Source organism: Maniola jurtina, chromosome 3, assembly GCF_905333055.1.
Source record: "Maniola jurtina chromosome 3, ilManJurt1.1, whole genome shotgun sequence".
Classification (NCBI taxonomy): Eukaryota; Metazoa; Arthropoda; class Insecta; order Lepidoptera; family Nymphalidae; genus Maniola; species Maniola jurtina.
Genome location: NC_060031.1, coordinates 2,913,213 through 2,940,383, shown reverse-complemented (window position 1 = coordinate 2,940,383; position 27,171 = coordinate 2,913,213). Strand labels below are relative to the sequence as shown.

At 39.1% G+C, this 27,171-nt stretch overlaps 2 protein-coding genes and 1 long non-coding RNA gene across 3 annotated transcripts; 2 read left to right on the top strand and 1 right to left on the bottom strand.

Moving 5' to 3' along the window:
- Positions 1-72: 72 nt before the first annotated feature.
- On the top strand, positions 73-11,385 carry LOC123878467. The gene is made up of 3 exons (XR_006798830.1): positions 73-2,726; positions 9,792-9,795; positions 11,376-11,385. It is a non-coding gene; the product is annotated as an uncharacterized LOC123878467 (long non-coding RNA).
- LOC123878438 (phosphatidylinositol 4,5-bisphosphate 3-kinase catalytic subunit delta isoform) lies at positions 6,379-27,027 on the bottom strand. The gene is made up of 20 exons (XM_045925613.1): positions 26,944-27,027; positions 26,418-26,672; positions 25,520-25,751; positions 24,715-24,944; positions 18,788-18,910; positions 16,389-16,512; positions 15,321-15,496; positions 14,691-14,900; positions 13,928-14,130; positions 13,388-13,579; positions 13,026-13,232; positions 12,138-12,281; positions 11,465-11,589; positions 10,782-10,926; positions 9,993-10,181; positions 9,297-9,439; positions 8,706-8,857; positions 8,123-8,299; positions 6,929-7,048; positions 6,379-6,844 (listed from the first exon to the last, which is right to left on the bottom strand). The coding sequence occupies exons 2-20, from the start codon at positions 26,562-26,564 to the stop codon at positions 6,722-6,724; spliced, it is 3,162 nt and encodes a 1,053-aa protein (XP_045781569.1). The 5' UTR covers positions 26,565-26,672; positions 26,944-27,027; the 3' UTR covers positions 6,379-6,721.
- On the top strand, positions 19,815-23,198 carry LOC123878456 (leucine-rich repeat-containing protein 23-like). The gene is made up of 4 exons (XM_045925630.1): positions 19,815-20,061; positions 20,975-21,572; positions 22,316-22,491; positions 22,914-23,198. Exons 1-4 carry the CDS (start codon positions 19,844-19,846, stop codon positions 23,008-23,010), a joined length of 1,089 nt encoding a protein of 362 aa, XP_045781586.1. The 5' UTR covers positions 19,815-19,843; the 3' UTR covers positions 23,011-23,198.
- Positions 27,028-27,171: the final 144 nt, after the last annotated feature.

Sequence of the window (27,171 nt, the reverse complement as noted above, 5' to 3'; positions counted from 1 at the left end):
TGTAGATAAAATCTAGTAAAAATATACTCATAGATCATGTAGGTATACTAAAATAAAAAAGACGCCTTCAAGTATGCAAATTGTTTTATTTAAAAAAAAATATATTTGAGATAAGCGAATAATAATAAATTATTCGGTAAATTATTTTTATACAATATTTATTTAAATGAATATAATGCATTATTTCTTTACTTGATTACTTGATTACAAATGACACGTACAAAGGAACTATTGAATATAGAATTGCGATGTTTTATGAGCCTTAAATTAATTTTATTATGACCGGTTCACATTACTCTAGTAGCCTATTCCAGTCCAGCGATCTCATCCAGCGCTCCAACTCAAATCATGTTAACGGTGTTTTAGTTCACGTACTGAATCAAGTGTGCAATATTAAAATTCTCTAAACGCAAAATAATGTAGTGTGCTTAGTCCATACCATTTGGGATTCACATTGCATTGACAAGTATCGTGATGTGACAGACGGCGATTGGACTCATATATTGTTGTACACAATCTCTAACCAAATTAAATTGCCTAAAATACTAACTAAAAAATCTTGTTCTATACTTTTCCGCGTAGACCATAGTGAAAGGCCAAGCAATACAATTATAACGGTCATTTCTGTTTAGTTTAGAGATTGTATTCAGCAGAATCAGCCACATTTTACATGAAGACTGGCACACTTGTCTTGTTCCGATTGCAACACACTTTTCGCTGCAACACACACTACATACACAGTAATGTTTGTTTCAATTATCTGTAAATTAGTATTATGTAGACGACGCTTTCCATTTCAGTCAATGCTGAAAAACCCTTACTTGACTCGGGCAGCGACTAGAAACTAGAATAATGTGCACTAGCCATAAAACTTAACAATATTACAACATAATCATTCATGACCCGACATCGGACTGCATGCATTCACAAATTTACATATAAAATACTAAAACATATACACCGCCTTCGATCTCCGTAAAGTAAACGCAAGTAACTCAAAATATGTGAATTTTTACAATGTGACATAAGTTTGGCAGTTATGACAATTTATAATGAAACATTTAATACAAATTAGACGCTATGTAGTATTCAGCTGTTCGATTGCGGTTGAATGACAGTTACAATGTCACGATCGCAATCAGCTCTGATTGGTTGACGCTCGCTCACTATTCAATCCGTTATTGCAACAAGAATACTATAAATTCAGCCCACAACAATTACGATTGTAATAATGATTGATGCAGGTTTTCTAGAATACCTACTGGTATTCAGAAAACAAGCCAAAATTTAGTGGCAAGTTCTTACAGAAGTCACTATCATTGCCATATCAATTTCTACACGTTTTTAGGCTGAAATCTATAGAGTGTACTTTGACTTTGCTCAGATTAAGCTAAAGTTAAAACGAGACGGTTTTATGTCAGCAGGCTTGTTGTAATAGCGCTGTCTCGTTTTAACAATGTCTTAAGTCTAAGCAAAGTCAAAGTGTGCTCTATAGATCTCAACCTTAGACTACAAAACATGCAAGAAGTTGAGTGGCTGTGAGTTGTACACCAAGTGAACACCCGTGAATTCTGCAAGAAATTGCGGAAGGCTAACAAACTGTAAAGTTGCTAAACATTAACAGTAATTTGATTGAAAATCGGACCATAATATGCATATGCGCAAATGCATACAAACAACGCATGTAAGCTAGGTATACCCTTCAATCTTATCAACTAGGTAGTTCAAACTAATATTTTCATGGCAATAATATTTGGTAAATACGTTTTTACAAGTTGCGAAGTAGATGACGAGACATTAAACTCTGCGTTAGTTAATTATTATTAGACACGCCACGTTCAGTATTTGTAGTTTTAGACAACTGAGATCGATGTCGAGTAGTTATAGGCTGAGATCTATAGAGCGGACTTTACTTTGCTCAGACTTAAGACACTGTTAAAACGAGACAACGTTATACCGCTGGCTTAAATCTGTCTCGTTTTAACGGAAGCTTAAGGGTGAGGCCAAACGGACGTAATTTTTTGAGTTGTAAGTCGCGTAATTTCGGTTGCGTAATTTCTGCTGCATTCAGTTTCATACAAAAGTTCAACTCATTTTGCGTCGCCGTGTGGCACGAACTGGACTTTTGTATGAAACCGAATGCAGCAGAAATTACGCGACCGAAATTACGCGACTGACAATTCACAAAATTACGCTCGTTTGGCCTCGACCTTAGTCTGTCTCGTTTTGTCTGAGCAAAGTCAAAGTACACTTTACAGATCTCAGACTAAAGAGGTTGTGAACCTATTGTGTATATGTGACTATTATAGTGATAAATACAGATTGTTACACAATTTAGAGAGAAAATCTTAAAGAAAATCTTAAACAGAAGAGATACGCAAGATTAATGAACTGTATGCGCGCGATCTAGTAGCATGAGTCACAACACGAGAACGTTGATCGATTTCGGACATAGAAATAATGTTAGAATGAAATATACTTAGGGGCGATTTTTCAATCGTGAAATAACTTTTATCTGAGGAATATAAATAGCCGCTATAAATGTATCGACGAACTTGAACCATAAAACAAGAAAATTAAGCTCCATTTTACTTTGACATTTGTGTTTCTATACTCGAAATCTATCAGCGTGTAAACTCGTACTAAAACCTGTATGCAATAGAAACAAAATAAAACTGAAAGATCACATTATGATTAATCGAGAACAAATAAAATTCTACATTATGGTTTTTTCGTATACAAATCGCGCAAGCACAAATTATAGAGAATATAATAACTATTTACCGTTTTTAGAAATTGATTTTAAATGGTTATATAGTTTAAACACTTATTTGATTTATTGATCATGAATAGATAAATGTATTAAAGAATCTACGCGTAAGATATTACATACCAGAAAATGTGCCTACTAGTTTTTTTTTACAAAATCATCTAGTTTCAAATAATTTGTTTACATATTTATACAAAACTTTTCTATATAATTACATATTATAATAAAGTAGCCAATCATTTTATACAAAGAGTATTTTTATGATACAGATTATTATTTATAATTCATAATATTACAATTAATTAACATTCGCATGATTTACTAGTTCTTAGGTTAATTTTTCTACAAATTTGACTTTACCTATATCGGAACGAATTTTCGCTAAGATCGATAAGGCATTTTCATTCGAAATCAAATTTCGTTTCGCTTTTGTTCTGTAGGCTTTGTACAAGATTTTTCCAGACACACCCCACTATCACCTCACTATTTTAACATCTCACCAAAGCTGACAGAATTCGAATGTGTTTCTCACACAATAACTCCAGAGTAAAATGAGCCTAAAGTTCCTTGATTTAAAGTAGAGAATTTAGTATCACCGATTTAAATTTCGCAACATTCCGTTTGGAGCACTGGTTGTAGATATATGGACAAACTTGAACTTTAAAACAAGGTTACTTAAGTCCCTTTTACTTTAACGCTAAAGTGTCTCGACGTTCGAATTATATCAACATTGCTTACATTTAAATCTTATACTAAGCCTATATAAGATGCTGTAGTAGTCAACAGCGCCTGCATAACAAAAACTTATAACTCGGTCGCGCTAAGTTTGCACCTCGCTGGAATGCGGCGCCTCTCCCCCTTACCCGCTCACCTCCCCGCGGTCGTCTTGTCGCGTCAGTACGGTTCGCGTACCGTACCTAAACGTCAATGTGACGTAATCGACGCGAGGTGCAAACTTAGCTTGACAGAGTAGTACTTCAATCCGGAGAAAAAAACCACTTCGTACATCTGTAAGGTTGAAGCCATTGCCCGCGCAAGCATAAAGTACCTTATATGGCATCTCCATAAAAGCCACTAACTACAAACAAAACAAGGATGGTACAAGGATGATGCCTATGTCAAAAATAAATTATTTCTCACGAATTATTTAATAGTGTCCTTCCGCAATTCGTAAAATCAACGTCCGCTGTTAGTTTTGAGATTGCTAACCATGTTTTTTATCAATTTAACTAAAAAAATACGTCAAATTACATCAAATGTTTATGACGTCACATCTATGTATTTCATTCAAGCACCCTAAGCGAGCGTTTTGACGTTTGATAAAAAGTCGCTAATTTGACTAGTATTAGTCATCATCCCTATCTAGTTCATGACACCGTGAGGTTCTCTAGAGCTACTACAAAAAAAAAAAACCTTGCAATCCTAAATTCTAGGACATAATACTGCTACACTATGATACCTAGCTCATCTGCATGTGTTCAGATTATACATAATTTAGGGATAAAAGGTATCCCGGTATAAGGTCAGCCTAGAACAATTAGATGGTAGAGAATTAGAACAAAATAAAAAAAGGACTCAGTTCTACAAAAAAAGGCAATAAGTGGGGACTGTCAACAGATGTAAAAAATTAAAACTATTAAATACCAATATTTTCAAATTAATTGTAGTATCAAAAATTAAAATTCATAATTTGTAAATTAAAACCAGTAACATTAGTACCAAATCTATCGGCACTTCGAGAACTATTGAAATTAGCATGTCGGTGATGCGACCTTGAATATTTTCTCCATCCCAAAATCACCCAACGTGCCTGAAGAAGTTTTGACTTCAATAATAATTATATCATATATTTGGCTTAGATGCTCGTAACTTTAGTTACGAAGGAGCGCTTTAATAATATGAAATTCATATAAACAGTAAAATTTTCTGTTTCAATAATAATATTAAAGATTTTGGGTAAATACAGTATAATTTCAAGTTACATAATTTTAAGCGATAATAATCGAATAAAGTACATTTTGTGTATATTGAAGCATCTATAGATATGCCAACAAATTAGCCAACCTAAATTCCAATTTAGTTTATAACAACAAATAATTCGACAATTTAGTCGGGCTGACTTGCTAACCTGACAAGAAAAAGTCGGCCGATTTTTGTCAGAGTTGGCACATGTGTTGATGCTTTATTGGATAATCTTATAGAACCCATTTTACATTGTCATACATTCAATAAAATACTTGCTTACTCTTATTTTAATAAAAGACTTTCAATGTATGCACATTCACTTTTGAGCTTTTACATATTTAAGAAAAATCCTATCCAAGCCTCAACTCGAAACAGTTAATCTAATTGCAATCTTCGATTATAAACCTTAAGCATATGGTTGTAGAGCTTAAAATAGCTTCCAACGACTTGATTTAAAAGTTTTATATTATATCACAAGTCTATTTAATTTTAAACTTTACTAATTTGTATACAAAGTTAATTTTTCTAACTCAAGCACTAATCATCTCTGTGATTTGGTTCAACGTTGACTGTGTTTGATACTTGACCACAATATTGTGAAGACCTTCAACGTTCATAGACTAAATTATACGGAAAATAGTATAATTTTTTTGTTTATTTAAATCGCGACAGTGGGATATTACTCGTACTACTATAACTACATATTTTACAGTGCCAACTTAAATTGGAAGCCTAAAAACACTTCGTGGTATTACCCGTGCGCATTAACATGGCACCTCGCTCGAACACAATTCCTCCTCCCACTTCCCCGCGCGATGCCCCGCTCTCGCCGTGCCGCTACTGGTCTCGCACGGCGCGGCGGCTCGGCGAGAGCGGGACATCGCGCTTGGAAGTGGGAGGAGGGTTGTTGTCGAGCCAGGTGCCATGTTAATGCGCACGAGTTATAGTTCATTCAGTTCTATATTATAGCAAATAGTGCACGTGTACGCGCGCCTCCTGTGTTCTTTCATCGCACGTTGTTCAGTGCTCATGTCTCTTCCGATAAGTCCCTTGCTTCAACACACGAGGTATGGAGGCCTTCACACTGCTAGGCACGCGTAGGAGTTGAAGTCTTGATGTCACGCCTTGTAAGCATTGCGAGCTGTGAGATCGCATGGAATACTACAAAAATGAACACACGTACGCGAGCGATCAGCGTGCATACTACATACTGTTGCCTGTACAACAAATTTCTGTCGCGCGTTTGTACTCAACGTTTCTAGTAACACGCGTACGCACGCATTTAGTGCGTCATGCCTAATAGCATAACAAATCGTACACGCATACGCGCGCGTCCTTTGTTAATTTCCGACGAGCGTTTGTTCAGTCTTTTAAATTAGTGTACAACTCAAAAAGTACTAGGATAACATAAAGCTTAACGAGTCTCACAGCGTCTGCGGCTGCTTGGTGGGCCGGCGCTTCAGGCGCCTGCTCACGGGTCACTGTCTTCTGGTGGGTTCTTTCTCATCTCTCTTCCGATCGTTCCTTTACTTCGACAAACGAAATATGAAGGCGTACACACTGCGAAGCGCACCTAAGAGTCGAGGTCCTGGTGTCTCAAGGCATCACAAGCTGAGACCGCATAGCAAACTACAAATTGTACACGGGTACGCGCGCAATCAGTTTGATATACTGTATACTGTATAACAAATCGTACACAGATACGCGCGCGACCACTATAAATTTCTGTCGTTCATTTGTATTCAGCATAGTTTCTAGTACTACAAGTTGAACACGTTTCGTGATTGATGCTGTTCCCTGTATAACAAATCGTAACAAGTACGCGCGCGTCCTATACAAGCGTTCGTCGCGCGTTTGTTTCAGTCTTTAGAATTCGTGTACAACTCAAAAAGTACCAGGGTAACATAACGCCTAACGAGTCTCTCACAGCGTCTGCGGCGCGTGCTTGGTGGGCCGGCGCTTGAGGCGCCTGCTCACGGGTCACTGTCAGTTGTTCTTGTCCATGTTGTGGAAGGCCCAGTTGACGGACGCCGTCCACGAGCTCGTCACCGCCTGGTCGAACTTCAGCCGGAAGTGCTCTATCGCCTTCTCCTCCGATAGGTCCATTACCTTGAATCACGAAATTACACTTTGAATAAACAACAACTGAACTTTTAAAAAAGCTAAGGCAGTTTATTGGTATTGGCCTCTTACCAAAGTTTGTCTGAGGTACTGTAGATCCTTCTCCGAACTAAGCTCCGGTAAACCAGTAGAGATCATCATTGAAAACAGCGACAGTATAAGATGCCCGTGTTTTCGAAGGATTTTAAATGCCTGTAAAAAGAAAGTAAATGGTATTTCTCTGACAATTTCTATAGAAATATGTTGGAAGTTACAATATTTTAATCCAACGCCAAAAATTTATAGAGTAGGGCTTGGCTTGGTTTCTTGCTGGTTCTTCTCGGTAGGAAAGGCATTCCGAACCAGTGGTAGATGCTTTTGATGATTCAAAAGAACTTGTAAAAGTCTAATTGAATAAAAATATTTTGAATTTGAATTTGAATTTGAAGAAAGACATTGAATCCAATACACTATGGCAAAATATAATCTTCAAGTGGCCCAAAAAGTGCCCAAAGTCTATGTGGGAAAGCTGGACTCACCGTCTCACAGAGTTCCCGGAAGATCTTAAAGTCCAGCAGATCGTTGTTCCCGCCCCGCTGCCCCTTGTTGATGACGTGTATGAACCCGTGTGTGAGCACGAACGGAACGAATTCTCGCTTCACGCCGTACTTCTTCTTGAAGTGGCCCAAAAAGTGTCCGAAGTCTATGTGGAAAAGCTGGACTCACCGTCTCACAGAGTTCCCGGAAGATCTTAAAGTCCAGCAGATCGTTGTTCCCGCCCCGCTGCCCCTTGTTGATGACGTGTATGAACCCGTGTGTGAGCACGAACGGAACGAATTCTCGCTTCACGCCGTACTTCTTCTTGAAGTGGCCCAAAAAGTGTCCGAAGTCTATGTGGAAAAGCTGGACTCACCGTCTCACAGAGTTCCCGGAAGATCTTAAAGTCCAGCAGATCGTTGTTCCCGCCCCGCTGCCCCTTGTTGATGACGTGTATGAACCCGTGTGTGAGCACGAACGGAACGAATTCTCGCTTCACGCCGTACTTCTTCTTGAAGTGGCCCAAAAAGTGTACGAAGTCTATGTGGAAAAGCTGGACTCACCGTCTCACAGAGTTCCCGGAAGATCTTAAAGTCCAGCAGATCGTTGTTCCCGCCCCGCTGCCCCTTGTTGATGACGTGTATGAACCCGTGTGTGAGCACGAACGGAACGAATTCTCGCTTCACGCCGTACTTCTTCTTGAAGTGGCCCAAAAAGTGTCCGAAGTCTATGTGGAAAAGCTGGACTCACCGTCTCACAGAGTTCCCGGAAGATCTTAAAGTCCAGCAGATCGTTGTTCCCGCCCCGCTGCCCCTTGTTGATGACGTGTATGAACCCGTGTGTGAGCACGAACGGAACGAATTCTCGCTTCACGCCGTACTTCTTCTTGAAGTGGCCCAAAAAGTGTCCGAAGTCTATGTGGAAAAGCTGCAACAAGAAACAGTTACGTTGCTATATACATATTACATCTGCGGAGAAAATGAGAAACTAAAACAGCTTGCTGATTTTAAAACTTGTAAATGCCAGAGCATTTACAAACTTTTACGCATTTCAGTCGAACCTGTCGGCTTCTTCAAAACTGACTGTCCAAAGCCAAGCCTTCGGCTTCTGTTTGGCGAGTTTTAAGTAGAAATTCAATTGTAACAATTCAGCTTTCGTGGCGCGAACGAAAGCATCTGCGCAGTGAGATCAATTTATTAATCATGTACATCGCATTGCAAAAATTTAAACCTTAATGATGAGATGAATGAATCAAAATGATAGAAATGCCCAAATATTTGAAAAATCGATCAATTTTGGTGTAGTACTCGTTGGTAACGTAACATTTCTGTACCTGTCCACTTTCCTTGATCATGATGTTGTCTGGATGTCGGTCAGCGATGCCTAGAACGTACGTCGCGACGCAGTACCCCGCACAACTCATCGTAAACTCCTCCACCGCTTTGTTGAACGATTCCTCGCTCGGGTTCTTTTTGCGGAGCCATTCTGTTTGAAAAAAAAAATGTATTTAATGGGCTGTTTTTCCTTGCCGTCATGTTGGCACTATTGCTTTGTTTGCTTTATTACTTAGTACTTAGAGTTTATTATTGCGTGATTAGCAATGGTACCAACATGACGGTAGAGGACAAGTTATAGTGACGGTCTGTGTCTTTTTATTAGACTGCGGCGAAGCCCAAAGGAGGGTTATAGACATTTAGTTATTATTGCGCACCAGTTGCAACCTAACATTAAAAAAAAACTGCGACGTCGAAAAGTAAATAAGTGCCCTGCATAAGTGTCAAAGAAACGGAGGGGTAGGACTTTGCTGTTTCGAGCATTATAACCGACATTTTGTATAAACAAAGCCACATAAGCCAAGAAAACGCATTGCTACACTGATAGTGCTGTTGTTTTCAAACTCCAAATTTGAAATGGAAGAACTCACGGAACAAGTTGACCCTGGATATGACGGACGTGGCGTTGAAGCGCGCGAACTGCTTCTGGATGTTGGCCACCGTCTCCGCCTCGTCCACCACCTCGATCATGCCTACTGCGTACTCCATCGATATGCAGTTGTAAGGATTTAATCTATAAAATAAAACATCCAATAAGCTTTTGTTGGCCCAGTTGGATCTGCGATCTTGAGTTTTGGGCCATATTGGTCAGTATGTTTGACTTCAGATGACGAGCTCTTGTATTCCCGGGTCAAGCCAAAAACAGGTATTAGGTTTTTCTGTCAAGAAACTCTCAGTACTAGCCTGGAGTTGTACCCACCTAGAGTCATAACACCCGTTCTTCCACAGCCGGTCCAGACGCTTGTAGCGTATACATGTCCTGGCGCAGGTCGTCACCCACCTTCAGTATTATGCGGACGTCCACATACTCAAGCAGTAGCAGACACTTTTTGATATCCATATCGCAACAATCTTCATAGCTTTAGGCAGGTGGTTCTTAACAGATTCTGAGAGTCTCATATTCACATTCGCATTGAGGATCTCCTCTGAAGGAGTTTAAGCACAGCAACTTCCAATTCAACACTTAAGTAGGACTAACGAAATCCCGGAGTTGCTCATGACTCGAAGAGTTCGGGTCACTAAAGATTTTTAACTTTTCTTCACTAGAAAACTGTAAAGCTACCCACCTAAAGTCGTATCCAGCGTTCTTCCATAGCCGATCCATGATACGCAGCATCTGCAGCGTGAACATGTCCTGGCGCAGGTCGTCGCCCACCTTCAGTATGATGCGGATGTCGCCGCCCGTGGGATCCACGTTCTCGAACTCGAGCAGTAGCGGACGCATTTTGCTGTCCATTACGCGACAACCTTCAGGCCTGTTAACGAACATCTTTTGGTTGGAGATACATGTTGCTATCCAATTGTTTTTTCTTTAATTTTACTGAAGTAAATCTTAGACAGTCTTAGACTTTTTCACTCCTTAATCTTTCATTTGCCTTTAGGGTTATAATTATTAAAAATCCTTTCTTAAGGGATGTCTACGTCATAAAAACTATCTGCATACCGATCGGAGCGATGAAATCAGTCCGATCCGTCCAATAGTTAGAGCTGTGCCAACGCACAGTTCTAACTATTGGAGATAACGTAATATGTCAACATATATCAGTCAATGAGTTTTTCTTTTATAAATATATATTATCATCAATACATACAGTCTAAAGAAATTATTTTTGTCTGTCTATATGTAAAAAAATTTGTTTAAAAAATATAATGTATCATATTTTTTATTACAATCATTATTTAAGACAAACAGGTTGCATTTGGATTGCAAGTTCTGACAGCACGCAGTTACAATTAAATAAAATCATTTATTTAATCGGATCGGAGTTATGTCAACTACGATAGAACAACACACCAACTTGCAACCAGTTAGCTTACAGTCCAAACACAGTCCGTCTGTCTAAACTCTAACTCACTTGATTCTCTTACAAACTAAACTAGGGGTGAGCGGCGACACAAAGTCGGAAAGTGTCTCCAGACAGTGCTGCTCCTCGAGATGCTGCCTTAGTGCGGCGCGGGCTTTGGTTATTTCCTTCTTCTTGCGAATGCATTGATTCGCCCCTAAAATACAAAAATACGCGCATTAAAACCTCCTCTTGTTTTCGAAGTTGGTTAAAAATTTTGGCTATTTAATGTTAAAATATTCTCTTACTAGCTGATACCCGCGACTTCGTTCGCGTGGATGTAGTTTTTTAAAATTCCCGTGGGAACTCTTTGATTTTCCGGGATAAAAAGTAGCCTATGTGCTAATCCAGGGTATAATCTATCTCTATTCTAAATTTCAGCCCAATCCGTCCAGTAGTTTTTGCGTGAAGGAGTAACAAACATACATACACACACACACACACACACACACACACACACACACACACACACACACACACACACACACACACACACACACACACACACACACACACACACACACACACACACACACACACACACACACACACACACACACACACACACACACACACACATACAAACTTTCTCCTTTATAATATTAGTGTGAATTAGTGTGATGAACAAGAAACACTTTGCTGTTGATTTGCCCTAGATTTAGAAGATTAATTAAAGAACTCAATGAAAGACTTACATTTAAGTTTGTCTAGGCAGGAGATCTGCCGCATGAGGCTGTTGATGTGGTCCTGGCAGCCGCGACAGTACGCCTCCAGTACTAAGCCGAAGCGCACCGAAACCGACGGCACGTGCATCTCCGATCTAATGGCAACACAACAAAACAATGACAATCTCAAACAATAACGAAAACCGTACTAACTCACTGACTGACTCATCAACGCCCAGCTCAAACACTTGGACTTCATCCTCAACTGATGGACATCCACTGCTGGGCATTGTAGGTACTTGTAAGGACTTCCACACGCCACGATCTTGTGCTGCCTGAATCCAGCTCCTTGCGACTCGTTTGATGTTTTCAACTAGTGTGTGTGGGGGGGACTGCCATGCCAACGTTTCGCTTTCCGATGCGAGGTCGCCATTCTAGCACCTTGGGACCTATGAGTCTATAATGTCGATTACTTTGGTTCTTCTATGGACCCTTGGACTTAAAAAGCTGAAATATTTCATAGAGATTCGCTTTTTTTTCGCAACAAAAATTTATGCCTCTGAGAAGAGATTAATTTTTTTATGTGTGGACATACCTTAAAACATTGTAAAACTGATAGGTTGCACTTGAGTTACCCATGTTTTAACACCTGCGCCAACTGCAGCAGGTATAGAAGAAGAATCGTCACTGCAGGAGAACGTACCTTAAGTGCCAAAAGAGGTAGTGTCCAATGTTCATGTTGTCGAAGGCGCGCTGCAGCAGGAACACTGACAGGTCACACATGAGATACGACTCGTGCTTGAGCGCCTGCACCAACTGCAGCAGGTATAAAAGGAGATCTTCGTCACTGTAACAACAAACCTTATTACACACTTTCTCCACATATTGACACTAGATGACGCTACTCGCAATCATACGAAAGGATCTATCACGCGCTGCGAGCCTGCGAAATAACTCACGAAGAACAAACTAGATGTCGCCACGGGTATCAACAATCTCTCCGCATGGGGCCTGAATCGCGCAAACGAAGTTTTCACTATAGCTTTAACAACTCCAAGATAGAACAGTTGGACCAGCTAGGCATACCGGTCTGGAGAAAAATCTTCCTAATACAGTCAGGCCCGCATCCTCATGCTCCCAAACATTGGTGATGGATTCACCAATGTCAGGCAACTTGTGGTGGAGTAAAAGCGGCCAAGATTAACTGACTCGACTTTGATGTGGTTTTTTGTGGCACAGGATCTTGGGTAGAAAGTAGACAGGTAGATGATACGAAATGGAAAACGTTGTCAAGTTTTAGTAATTATAAATTTCCATGCACACGTGAAGTGCATGTCACAGTAACTAACACTTTTGCCATAATATTTAGTCCAATATAAACCATTTTTGAAAGCCCAATTGTTGTATTTACTCCTGAGGTGTAGTAGTCTAAGTGGTATTGTGTAAAAATGGAAATATAATATTACTTGTGTTAAACAAAGATTTTTAACCAATCAAATATTTAGATATGGTGTTGCCATATTATGTATAACAATCTTTTGATAGGCACAAAAAGTAAGGAAAGTCGGTAAAAGTCTATTGGAGAATTTACCTGATCTTAGCTAAACATTTGACCGCAAAGCTTCTGACTGCAGCATCAGCATAGGCATAGTCTAGCAACTCCAAGGCAGATTCCACTCGCAGCAAAGGCCAAGTGGCCAACATTCTGACCACCCTGGCCACTTCAGCTCGCTCCGTCCATTCCACACAGGATAATAGCTTTGGTAATAGCTCTGGGGCCGCAACTCGGAAGTATTCTCTGTTGAAAAGAATGGCTATCAACAACAAATTTTTAATTTCATATGACAGACCAAATAAGCAGCTAAAATGGGCTTGTAACAGCCTAATTGAACAAGCTATTTTTAAGTTTTACCCTAAGATATGATTCAGTGACTGTCCAAAACTGATACTAACCTCGAAGACCAAATATCTTTCTTGTCCTGTTCGTGCATCTCATACATAGGATCCTTCTCGGCCGTTGCGCGAAGGTTCTCGAAGTCTTCGCTGAGCGTCGCCACCGCTTCACCAGCCTCGTCCTCCAGCTGGTCGGCGTACGCTTTTACTGATTCCGGCTTCGGGAATAGGATTGGGTGTTGGCAGTCGTAGCTAAAAATATATTTTCAATAAATTATTTTTCGAACAAACATATGTAGGTAATAGATGCGACCTTCGTTTATACATATGTTGGCAGCGTCTCACAAGGCATATGTCAAAGAGGCGTATGCTACTGAGTCTCCTTAAACGGTTAACAGTGTTTTTGTGGCACTTGTGCTATCTATGCGTCAGACGATCCTAGAGTTGGCACTAAGTTCAACAGCTAAGCCTTTAAAAAATTATCATTTGGGATGGCACCCACAATTTCTCCCGAATTTAGCAGAGGAATTCCGTAGAGAACCATTGAAAAAAAAACTGGAAAATAGTAGTTGAGGGTACTAAATTCCACCTTCCACTCACTTGGAGAATCGCACTTGCAGCGCCGCGCAGGATTCTACGTTGGGGTTGGACACGACCGTCCCCAACGGATGCAGGAGCAGGTCGTCGCCTTGCGTGCCGTCCGCAACGTGCGTCCACATGTATAGCGTGACGCCGTCAGTACGTAGCTGGTCCTTGTAGTCGAATACCATTGTGTTGGCCCACGCTAGCCTGTTGATTGTGTCCTGAAAAACGGTTCGGTTTATTGCCTGCGTAATTTTTTTAAATATTATTGTGGACAAAAAGGAACAGTCACATGATATTGTTCAAAAAGTCTATTTTCAAACAGCTTTACGATAAACCTTGATCCTGTTCTAGCCTTCAACGCGAGAATGGGAGTTTTTGGAGTCAAAAGGTCAAAAAATATTTGCGGTCATGACCGCAGCAATGCGGTTCATATACATTATACATAGCTCCTTGCACATTTTTTTAAGATTTGGACAATTTGTCGCGGCAAAGTCACGTTGCTCGTAATGTTAAAGCTGTTACTACAAGCATTCACAATTGTTACTCTTTGCACTTTTGCCGATCTGGGTAGTCTGTTTAGATGCTGGAGTGAGTTCAGAGGCTGAGATCTATATCGCTTTGAATTTGCTCAGGCGACTTAAGACACTGTTGAAACGAGACAGCGTTATACCCCTGGCTGTCTCGTTTTAACTGAAACTTAAGTCTAAGCAAACTAAGTCTCGAACGACGGTGAAGTCTACGTTCTGAAAAGAGCCCATGATTAAAAAAGTATACCCACCTTATTCGCCTTCCACTTGTTCTTGGCCTTGGATATCTCGTAGATAACGAAACAGAGCCTCGCCATGCGCGGCACGTTGCACACTTTGATGGGGAACTGCAGCTTCGCGTTCCACTGCGCCTCTCCCTCCATGCTCACCACGGCCACTCGCGTCTTACGCGCCTCGCATAGAGGCTTGCCACCGTGGTAGATGCCAGCTTGGCAAACCACCTGGTATCATAAAATAAGTATTACTTGGAAACGGTTCTGGCAAAATATCTTACGGACGCTATCGCTAAGCGCTGATTTAACGTTTAAACTATCGTAAGTGAAACGCTAAGTACTGATTGGTCAAACTAAGATCTTGTACTTTAAGAAAGAAGTTTTCATATTGGAATTTCACGTTAGTGTCAAATCAATCTTTTTTCGTCTTTTCCGATTTTCTTTCATCTTGATGCAGCAATTATTTGAATACTCCACGTAATTCATATTTTATTGAATTCCATTCCTTATAAGAGGTTCCATTCCTTCTGGAGCGAGCTTAGATGGCTGGAGTGAAGACTTCATTGGTTTAAGTGCAGAAAGCAGCCCAAAAAGAAGAAAGAAAGAAAGAAAGAGGTTTACAGTCAAAGAAATAAACGAGATAATTACCTCAACAGGCCTGCCCGGGTCAACGTTGAGGCCGCCAACGCTTTGTACAATGCAGGAGTAGTTCTTGTCTATCTTCCACGAAGACTCGTAGTTTTTCTTCTTCCTTATAGTGTTCGATTGATCGGAGGAGAGCCGCGTCCGCTCCGGCAGCGAGTGGTATTGGATATCTGAACCTACTAAAATAGTATACGGAATTCAACATCACCATCATCGTCATCAACCCATTGTCGACTCGTTACTGAACACGGGTCTCTTCTTAGAAAGAGAGGGGTTTGGCAAAAGTTCACCACGCTGGCCAAGTGCGGATTGGCAGACTATCCATATCCATACTATCCATAATAATACTATAAGCCTTTATTACAGACACATTACAATTACAATATTATTAGGTACAATTTATAATCATTATTTAGTTACACTTATTATTTCATTAGCTTCGTCCGTGTTGATTTAGGTTTTTCAAAATCCCGTGGGAACTCTTTGATTTTCCGGGATAAAAAGTAGCCTATGTGCTAATCCAGGATATTATCTCTTTCCATTTCAAATTTCATCCAAATCCGTTCAGCCGTTTTTGCGTGATTGAGTAACAAACATTCAAACATCTAAACATCCACACTTTCACATTTATAATATTAGTAGGATGAGAAGGATTACTGCTACAATTATTGGCATACACTCATTTACAAAAGATCAATATCAGATCCCGGAACGACATCTGTTTCCGCCTGGTTAGTGTCTGCTTGCCCTCTGGCAAACGCCTCCTCTAACCTTTTCCATACTTCTCTATCCATACTAATATTATAAATGCCAAGGTGTGTCTGTCTGTCTGGTACGTTTTCACGACCCATCCGTTTACCGATTTTGAGGAAAGGTACCAGAGTTAGTTTATGTGATTTCCACGATGCGAATATTATTGTACCGACTTGTGGCACGAGCTTTACGCTTTCTTGGAGGGAGAAGGGGAACATTACTCATGTAAAACATGGGTGGTTTTTTTTTAAATTGCAATTCCGCGGATTGTTGGAACAAGCTGCAAGTCTATGGTCTCACAGATAAAATTTAACTCACGTGCTATATTGTCTATGCAGACCGTCATGACCTGCGGCACGCCGTCTCTGGACAGCGTCTCTTGTATGTACAGGAACTGTATGAGTGGGTGGTCGCCGAGCAGGTACTCTTCCCGCCCGCAAACCTATCATGTTATATATATGCTCAGTATCTAAATATGTATATTAAAAAGGAAAAGGTGATCCCACCAAAAACATTTCATGTAAAATGTTGCCAAGACTCACAAGTTCATAATGCTTTCACTGTTAAAAAGTTATGAGATCTCTAGTAGAGCCAAGCCCCTAGCTGAGCTTAGAATTGCGCTGCCCATGGGACCTATCCCAAGTCCAAAGTATATAGCTCTTAAATGCTCTTGAGTATATCACATTTATAACAATAAAGAACAAATAACTCTACTTACAAGCTCTGATTTTACAAACCCTTAATCTTGGTTAAAAAAGGACGGCTTGGCCGTTTAATGTTCGTGGTACTTTTATCTGATATGACATTTAAGCCCGGAATATCTTGTGCGACAATCATGAAGTATAATACAAATTAGTAATTGTCGAACAAACTATTCCTTATGACCTTAATATAATATGTTATGTCATGTAATAGTTTCACGAACATTAAACGGCCAAGCCGTACTTTTTTAACCAAGATTTAGGGTTTGTAAAATCAGAGCTTCTAAGTAGAGTTATTTGTTCTTTATTGTTATAAATGTGATATACTCAAGAGCATTTAAGAGCTATATACTTTGGACTTGGGATAGGTCCCATGGGCAGCGCAATTCTAAGCTCAGCTAGGGGCTTGGCTCTACTAGAGATCTCATAACTTTTTAACAGTGAAAGCATTATGAACTTGTGAGTCTTGGCAACATTTTACATGAAATGTTTTTGGTGGGATTTCATTTCTTTTTGGCAGGTGCCCTAGATTTTTTTTTGATCTATTTTTTGTAGGTACCTACATCATTTTCATGGCCCGCTCTCTATCGTTACCTCTTTTTTTAAAAGCTTTTATTCCACTTGCAATGTATGTAACTATGTTTGTTTGGGTGGAATCTTGCAACTCAATTTTAAAGCAGATATATCAAATTTCAGTCTTCTAATACTTAGGGAAGTACTTTAGAACTTTTGACTAGAGGGGTTTTGAATGGCAATAAATCTGAAACCATAACAGGTAGACAATTGATACTTGGTACGTTTGATAAGTCTGTCAAGGACATATTATCCTGAAAATATCAGCATTCTAGCGATAGACTTTACAAATAATTTGCTTCCCCCATACGTGGGAGTGGAGGGGAAAAATTTTGAATTTCTTAATTTTCCTGTAGTTTGTATGCAATTTCTAGTGTACACACCAAATTTCAGTCTTCTAGGACTTCGGGAAGTACCCTAGAATTACAGACTAGAAGTTTTGACTGTCAATAAATATGAAACTATAAAAGCTAGACAATTGATACTCAATGCGTTTAATAAATCTGCCAAGGACATCTTATCTTGAAAATATCAGCATTCTAGCGACAGAATTTACAGATTTGCTTCACCCATAAGAGGCGTAGAGGGGGGGCATTTCCAATTTCTTAATTTTCCTGGAGTTTGTAGTCAATTTCTAGTCTACATACCAAATTTCAGTCTTCTAGGACTTCGGGAAGTACCTTAGAGGTTTTGAGTAGAGGTTTTGATGATCATCAGTGAGGGACGAAATCGGCGTATTTTAGGTATCAATAAATATGTAACCATAAAAGCTAGATATTTGATACTTGGTATATTTGGTAAATTTGCTGAGGACACCTTATACTGAAAATTTCAGCTTTCTAGCGTCATCCAGACCGAAGTTATGACGGGTCGAAAATACGGCGAAACACTTCGAGAAAAAGGTACGTAGCGCCCCGGCCGCCGTTTGGCTCGTCTTGGCGGGGGCACTGCCGTGCCCCCTGACTAACTGACTGACAGATCTATACAGGCTGTAACCAGAACGCTAGCAAACAGGTGATAGTACTGATAAGGTGCCACAAAAAACCGCGAAAATAATTTAAAAATCCTGTATTTTTTAAAAGTTCAATACTGCAAATAAAACATCTGACTGACGCTAGAGGTAAACGTACGTTAGGTAAATAGCCCACTTGGAGTCAATGCCGCGTCGTAGGGGGACGTTGACCCGAGTTTTGCACGTTATACATTGCGGGTTTGAAAAATTCTAAATCACTAAAACTACAAGATAAGGCAAATGATGCTTGGCATTGGATTGTGTTTAGGTAGTATAATAATAACCCTAACTTTTTGGTAGCGTTCTTGTTACAATTTGTATAAAAGGAAAAGGTGATTGATTGGCTGACAGATCTATAAATATTAACCATTTGGAAAATAACAATGCCTCTATCAAATAAGGTGTATGCAGTATAACAGTATGAGCATTACCTTGAGCACGTAATTCCGCGGGTTTTCTCCGCGCATGTTGAGCGAGTTGGCCTTCTTCCGTAGTATGGTCTCTATGTGTTGCTGCGGCGTTAAACTGACTGACACATTCGACGTGAAGGAGAACTGGAAGAGAATTACTCATTTAATATTCCAGTGTTTAATCAACTTTTTATATCCTCTATTTTGTTAAAAGAATATCAGCCATTTTAATCATGACTAACATTCCCCTTTCCCTTCCAACTAAAGGTAAAGCTTGTGCTAGGAGTGAGTACGACAATAGTGCAACGGCTCGGGTTTGAACCGCTGACCTTTCGGATTTCAGTCCGCTCCTATATCCGTTGAGCTATTGAGGCTTCAATTATTATATCCTCTACCCTAAGGTTGCGTGGAAGAGATCGCTATTTTAGCGATAAGGTCTATTGTACAAACATCTACTTTGTTATAATTACATTTCAATGTAAATTTGATGTACAATACAGTACTATTTGTAAGATTATTCCCTTACAAATACAATGGCCTATTATATTTATGAATATTAGTACTGATTTCCACCTAAGTGGAGCGGAGAGGAGATGTGTTCAATTAACCAATCAGATTCTTAATTGATAGCATGAAAAATAAAAATCGATCAAGTTCAAATTACCTAATACCTCGATGAGAGATTCATATTTGTGCCTTTTGGCGTGAAGACTTTGCGGCCATGCGGCCCGAGGGCTCGAGCTCTTTTTGAGGAAATTTCGAAAATAGTTATCGAGTGAACCGAGGACCCGAGAGCTTGCAGCTACCGTGGACAAAGAATTAGTTTGGCCATCCAAAGGGGTAATGCTTCCAGCATCTTGGGTAGAATGCCCGCTGCGGTAGTCTCGATGAGGTTTAAGATTTAATTCATTTTAGTTTTTAAGTTTAAGATTTAAGTTTATTTTATAAAAAAACGCTTATGTTGATGTCAATAAAACTTTTTCACTTTTTTAATTGCATATTAAAAACACTTTGTCACTGTGACACATTACCTTGGTAGTATCTTGACGATTTCATAAACAAACAACAGGTGTAAAAATGTTAAAATCACATTTCAATATTGCAAAACAACATGATATAGAACTAGAGGAATTGCCAGAGGATGCGCCAGAGGAAGTACCAGGCGAAGCGCCTGAAGAAACAGAAGATGAGCTAGAAGAGAATGCACAGATAACTTTCTCTTCGGAGAGACGGCTGAATAGATCCGAGGTCAGCGTTCGATTGAGCCTACTTGGGAAAACTGCTGAAGGAGATGGGTACTTATAGTCCTCCTTTTATCACACTAATATTATAAAGGCGAAAGTTTGTATGTGTGTGTGTGTGTGTATGTTTGTTACTCCTTCACGCAAAAACTACTGGACGGATTGGGCTGAAATTTAGAATGGAGATAGATTATACCCTGGATTAGCACATAGGCTACTTTTTATCCCGGAAAATCAAAGAGTTCCCACGGGATTTCGAAAAACCTAAATCCACGCGGACGAAGTCGCGGGCATCAGCTAGTCTAAATATATAAAAGACTGACTGACTGACTGATCTATCAATACCATCGATGATCAATACACAGCTCAAACTACTGGACGGATCGGGATGTTTGTCATGCAGATTGCCTTTATGACGTAGGCATCCGCTAAGGATTTTTGAAAATTCAACCCCTAAGAGGGTAAAACAGGGGTTTGAAATTTGTGTAGTCCACGCGGACAAAGTCAACTTCCATAAGTGTTATGAGACACTACAGAAGCGAAGCTGAACTCTGTCTAGCTCACTCACATTCGATCGTTTCACTTATATTTCACTTATACCATATTGTATGTAGCGATGCTATAATATGTACAAAATCTTTTAGCTCTCCAATATTTAATCATTCTAAGGACCTAATTAAGAAAATTTCAATTCATTTAGTTACATTTATGTTGGACTAGCTGACGCCCGCGACTTCGTCCGCGTGGATTTAGGTTTTTCGAAATCCCGTGGGAACTCTTTGGTTTTCTGGGATAAAAAGTAGCCTATATGCTAATCCAGGATATTATCTATCTCCATTCCGAATTTCAGCTAAATGCGTCCAGTAGTTTTTGCGTGAAGGAGTAACAAACATACACACACACACACACATACAAACTTTCGCCTTTATAATATTAGTGTGATATAATGAGAATCACTTTATTTCAGGTACACATATTTAAAGGCGTCTTGCACCGGAATGAATTTGACGAATATTTCCGCCATCAAATCCTTCCAACACCTCCAGTTTGTGGACGTTTCCAATAACAGCTTGGACTTGGAAAGCTTACAGGAAGTCACCGAACTACCGTTTTTAATATTAATCCACGCCGACAAAAACTTACTCAACTCAGCGGCCCTAAAGAAAATGAAGTACATGCAAGTTATGATAATGAATAACAATTCGATAACATCTGTTCACGATGTATATCAACCAGAACTGTGTACCTTGGAAGTGGGTTATAATAAAATTAAAAAAATACAATTCGATTATAAAATGCCGAATATAAAGTGTTTAGACTTCAGATACAATTTGGTTCAAGACATCTCAGATTTCGACTTTCCTAATTTGGATAGCTTATATTTGGCTGGGAATAAAATTACTACTCTCGTTGGAATAGAAAGATTAGTTAATTTGAGGATTTTACATGTGAGAAATAATCCGATCAAGTTACTGTACGGTTTCCATCCGGGCCTGAAGAAGCTGCAGTATTTGAATCTGCGAAACTGTAGAGTTGCTTCTTTGAGACAAGTCAAGAAATTAAGGGTGAGTTAACTCTTTCTTTTTGTAGTTCTTGCAATTTCACGAGCGCGCGTGAACTTTAGTTACGTCGTGCAAGCATATTACGAGGTTGAAATCTATACAGCGCTTTGCTTAGACTAACTAACTAACTAACTAACTAAGTTAGAAGTTAACTAGTGTAAAATAAAAAAATTTAACACCCCCGACAGCTGAAGGTTACAGTAACTAGAAAAGAGCTGATAACTTTCAAACTTCTGAACCGATTTTCTTGGATTATAGCTAAGAACACTCTCGATCAAGCCACCTTTCAAGCAAAAAAAAAACTAAATTAAAATCGGTTCATTAGTTTAGAAGCTACGATGCCACAGACAGATACACACGTCAAACTTATAACACTTTTTGAGTCGGGGGTTAAAAAGAGACGAATTTATGCCAGCGGTATAGCGCTATCTCGTTTTAACAGTGTCTTAAATCTCAGCAAAATCAAGTGCGCTCTATAGATCTCAGCCTAAGTGTCGCGAGTTACGAGTAGGGCTCGCAAACGCAAACATTTACTTAAACACAAGCACGAGCCACGCGCACTCGTGAAATACACGAACTAGGTATTAACTTGCAGAGTTCTACATAAAGGTGTTAGGTATAGGTATCTTGTACGATGTTACGGAACTCTTCGTGTGCAAGTCCGACTCGCACTTGACCGGTTTTTGGTACTAAACTATGTACATCTCATGATCTCATAAGAAATTATGGTTTTATTCAACTTCAAGGTCCTTCCTGCACTGGAAACGTTAATACTGAAAGGTTGTCCATACATGGGAGGCACAGGAGAAGAGGATCAGGATGCCGCAGGAGAGGAAGAGGACACTGAACTGAGAGTGGAAATCCTTGCAGCACTTCCAAGACTTAAGAGACTCAATAAAGGAGTTTTTACTCCTGAGGAAAGGTGAGACATTTTTTGCAACCTCTCAACCTTTAGGTGGGACTGCAATTGATTGCAACAGCAAGAAGTCCAGTTGCAGCAATTTTTGAAGTGCTTTTTTAATTGACTTACATCGGCTTTGGTGGAAGACTGAACTGAAACTAGTAGATACTCTATCTATCTAGACAATTGTGAGATTGTTTATTCCTATACAGTGGTGTTTAAAAGCCAAAGTATGGAATTAATTTTTTTTGTTTGTCTACTAGTACTTTTAAAGGTGTCTGATGAGAATTCGCTTGCGCTGCACTATGTGTAAAAAAAATCTAAGCGTTCTTAGGAACTTTACTTCTGTAGTATCTATCCTAGCTCTTCTGTGACAAAATCTAGGGTCACATTTACCAGAGCTGTTATTGCATATTAATTGAAATGATTAATTATATTCGCAGGGCTGAAGCTAAGGAACTTCTCAAACAATGGATAGAAGAAGGCGAGAATGATGAAGAGGAATTAGTGGAAGAGCAAGAGGAAGAAACCAGCAACTGATTTCAAGACATCAATAAATGTTTTTCGAAAACAGTTTTTTTTTTCGGCTGGAGTAGGCTAGCCAGAATAACGTTACAGCATCGCCAAGTGCAAGGGTCTACCTGGGTTGAATCGGAGACGTCTTTCTAAGGCCTCCTATGAGGCTTAGCTCAGGACAACTTTGGGACGCATAGGTTGGTTTTTGTCATGTAACTAGTCTGTATGCCCCTAAGACCAAAATAATGATCCATTTCCAATGATGTAAGAAATCGGTGACTTTGGTGAAGATGCTGAAATTTAGAAATTGGCAACCAGGCCTAGCTTGCAGGAATGCACGGGCAGTTAAATGACCGTCCGCCAGTCAAATAACTGCCTCCTGCCTCATTTTATCATTAACTAAAATTGCTGCAAGCATCCATACTCCCATTGTCGTTATTTTTTTTTTTTAAGATTATTGAGTTATTTATATTAACTTAGTTTCTTAAATATCTACTAATAATATAATTATAATTAATAAATAAAAACACTATAGTAACAAACTTTTTTATTGATTTGATAACAACAATGAAGTTAAAGTTAATCGTCAAAATCACAATGATGCATTCAAATGATGTACTCTGGTTTGTAACTAAATTACAAAACACTGAATTAGTATGCAAACCTGTGCTGATCACTTTAGTAATAAGTATGAAGCAGATAAGTGGACAATGTTATCTCAACCCTGTTTAAATCTGAGCTCTTTGCATCATAAAAACTAAATTAGAAGTCTTAGCCACTTTTGTTTAGGTGGTTGTGTAAAATGGTGGGCTGGGATGGACCGGTAATCTCAGAGCACAATGTAATCTCAACCTCTTAAATTAATTACAATGTGCTTTATAAAGACTAAATAAATCAGAATGCTAACCTCTGTTTTAGCCACTTTGGTGACCAGTATGAAGCTGTTGTTGTTCAGCTGGCTGAGTAAAGTGGTTGGGACAGTAGGATGGTCCGCTAATCTCAGTGGACAATGTTATCTCAACCTCTTTAACTAATTAATCTGTGCTTTATTAAGACTAAATAAGAATACTAACCTCTGTTTTAGCCACCTTAGTAACCAGTATGAAGCAGTTGTTGTTCAGATGGCTGAGTAAAGTGGTTGGCACAGTAGGATGGTCCGCTAATCTCAGTGGACAATGTTATCTCAACCTCTTTAATTAATTAATATGTGCTTTATAAAGACTAAATAAGAACACTAACCTCTGTTTTAGCCACCTTAGTGACCAGTATGAAGCAGTTGTTCAGATGGCTGAGTAAAGTGGTTGGCACAGTAGGATGGTCCGCTAATCTCAGTGGACAATGTTATCTCAACCTCTTTAATTAATTAATATGTGCTTTATAAAGACTAAATAAGAACACTAACCTCTGTTTTAGCCACCTTAGTGACCAGTATGAAGCAGTTGTTCAGATGGCTGAGTAAAGTGGTTGGCACAGTAGGATGGTCCACTAATCTCAGTGGACAATGTTATCTCAACCTCTTTAACTAATTAATCTGTGCTTTATTAAGACTAAATAAGAACACTAACCTCTGTTTTAGCCACCTTAGTGACCAGTATGAAGCAGTTGTTCAGATGGCTGAGTAAAGTGGTTGGCACAGTAGGATGGTCCGCTAATCTCAGTGGACAATGTTATCTCAACCTCTTTAACTAATTAATCTGTGCTTTATTAAGACTAAATAAGAATACTAACCTCTGTTTTAGCCACCTTAGTGACCAGTATGAAGCAGTTGTTGTTCAGATGGCTGAGTAAAGTGGTTGGCACAGTAGGATGGTCCGCTAATCTTGGTGGACAGTGATACCGCAGCCTCTCTAATTGTGTACTCTGTGCTCTTTTCAGTAAACTCTCTTCCGCTAAGTATCTCATTCGCATCCGAAAGTCATTGACTTCTGAACTTCTTAAATTATCAAATTCATTTAAACCTGAAATAACACGTATTTTAAGCTTCAATAGCTGTAATACAACTGTAAGGAAAAAAACCTGGTCAAGTGCCAGTTGGATTTGCACACGAAGGGTTCTGCACAAGTAATAACACTTTTTAATTATATTTGTGATGTAACCACAAATTACTGGTTTCCGAATTTTTCTCTTTACTAGTACTATAAGACATTGGTACCTGCCACATTTCATGATTCTAAGTCAAGGGGAAGTAAGTATCCTATTGAATTCCTTGACAGGTCTTGACAGATGCAATAGACACAAACAGTCAGATAGACATACAGATCGAAAGGCAAAAAGACAGACAAACAGTCAGATAGAAAGGCAAAAAGACAGACAAAAAGTGATCCTATTTAACTAAGATATTGCCAATTAGATTCACTCATGGTTATTTCATTTCCCTCCAATGTTCTGTTTTTTGCTAAAGTATTTTCTATCCACATTTTTAACGACTGAGCCACTAGATTCAAGCTGCACAAGATTGTGGCTAAAAGAGATCTAGATTCCGCAGTGGATTGGAGTTGATGATGATGATGATGATTTTTAGCAAAAGACTCACCTTTTCCTATCAAATGACTGATCTGTGTGTTCAACAAGTTTTCTCCAGGCCTCAGTATGGAGCGCTCTATGATCATAAGCACTCCAAGAGCAGGTTTGATGTCTCGCACCCTCTTGTTCTCATCATCAACCTCCTCAGGAACTGCTAGGGAGTTGATGAACTGGAACACGTAGCCAGACATCTCCCGGAGCATCCCAAAGAGGGGTTGCTTCATTGCTAGGTCCCATAGCTCCTGTAATTATAAATATAGTATGAAATACCTGTAATGAACTACTTTACACTATAATGATCTGACAGAATTTTAGACCAGTGCGGATAAATAATTTTACTATGATAAACTTCCTTATAAGATAAACATAACTTGAACTTAAGGTGTTTAAGTCAAGATGCACTCTATAAATCTCAAGTTTAACCACTCGCACTTGCTTATAACAATCTTATTACATATTGAGGGTCCTAGCTATATATCCAGTACAAATCCTTTCTGCTTGACGTTCAATTGAAATAATATGCATTATTTACTCTGTTTATATGACATTGTTCTACGCAAAACAGATGGAAACATTTAAGTGCGGAAACCAGCCCAGAGAAGAATGGCATTGTTCTATGATATGCAACCTAAGCAAGAAATATATTTATGTACCTAGCAAGTTGGTTGTTTCATAAAATATTTTGCAGTCATATTATTAAGACATCATATCAGCCCAATTTAAAAATTCAAGAGCAATTAGTGTCATGAGAGTTCAGAACAATGTAAACAATGTGATCTACTTTCTAAAAATTAAAAGTCAAGTTATCTGTGTTTTGAACAACACATTACACAACCATTTGACCTACTTCTCCTGCAAATAAAGCATGACTCATTCCAAGATTGGTCCGAAATTCCAGTAATGCTTACCTCTTTCACACCATGCAATGTTGCATTCCAACTTACTCTCAAAGAGAGGAATATGGAATTTGGCATCAGGCATGTTAGCTCCACGTAATCTGACGGCGTGGCGGTCCAATAGTCCCATGTTATGGGACAACTAGGTGCAGGAACCATCGTGTATGTGATTTTCTACCAGCTCGTACAATTTTTAACGCATACACATCATCCTAGCACTTGCAACCGATTTCCTGTTTCGCATGGCAAATCAGTTTGTATTTTTAACTGCAAAAAAAAAATTAAACCACATGCAGTAAACATTAGTCACCGATATCAATGCGGCGGTGTTGAATCATAGAATTTCCTGGAATTTTGATTATGGGGAAAAATAGCCATTCGAAATGAAACTGTCAATGTTATTACACAAACAACAATGGTCAAAACATTTTAAGCTGCAGTTACTGCATTACCACTGCATTACCAAGATGTTATATTTTCTTACTATTGCACATGGAACTGAATTACTCTATTTATTTTAATAAGAAGTATAACATACACAAGTCAATAACTTCCAATTTATTTGTAATTTTTTTGGACTTTTGTAAATAATGTGGTGCTCACTATTAGTTCAGTGTTGCCACTTGTTTCCAAAGAGAATAGTCACTACCTACGTTTCGTTCCAAAAAAGTTACCTAGATATTACATTATTTTTCAACCCTTTTAAAAAGGAAAAAGTAGGGGAAAAAAACTCGGTTCTGCAATCTACGCATTATAATTTCCAAGC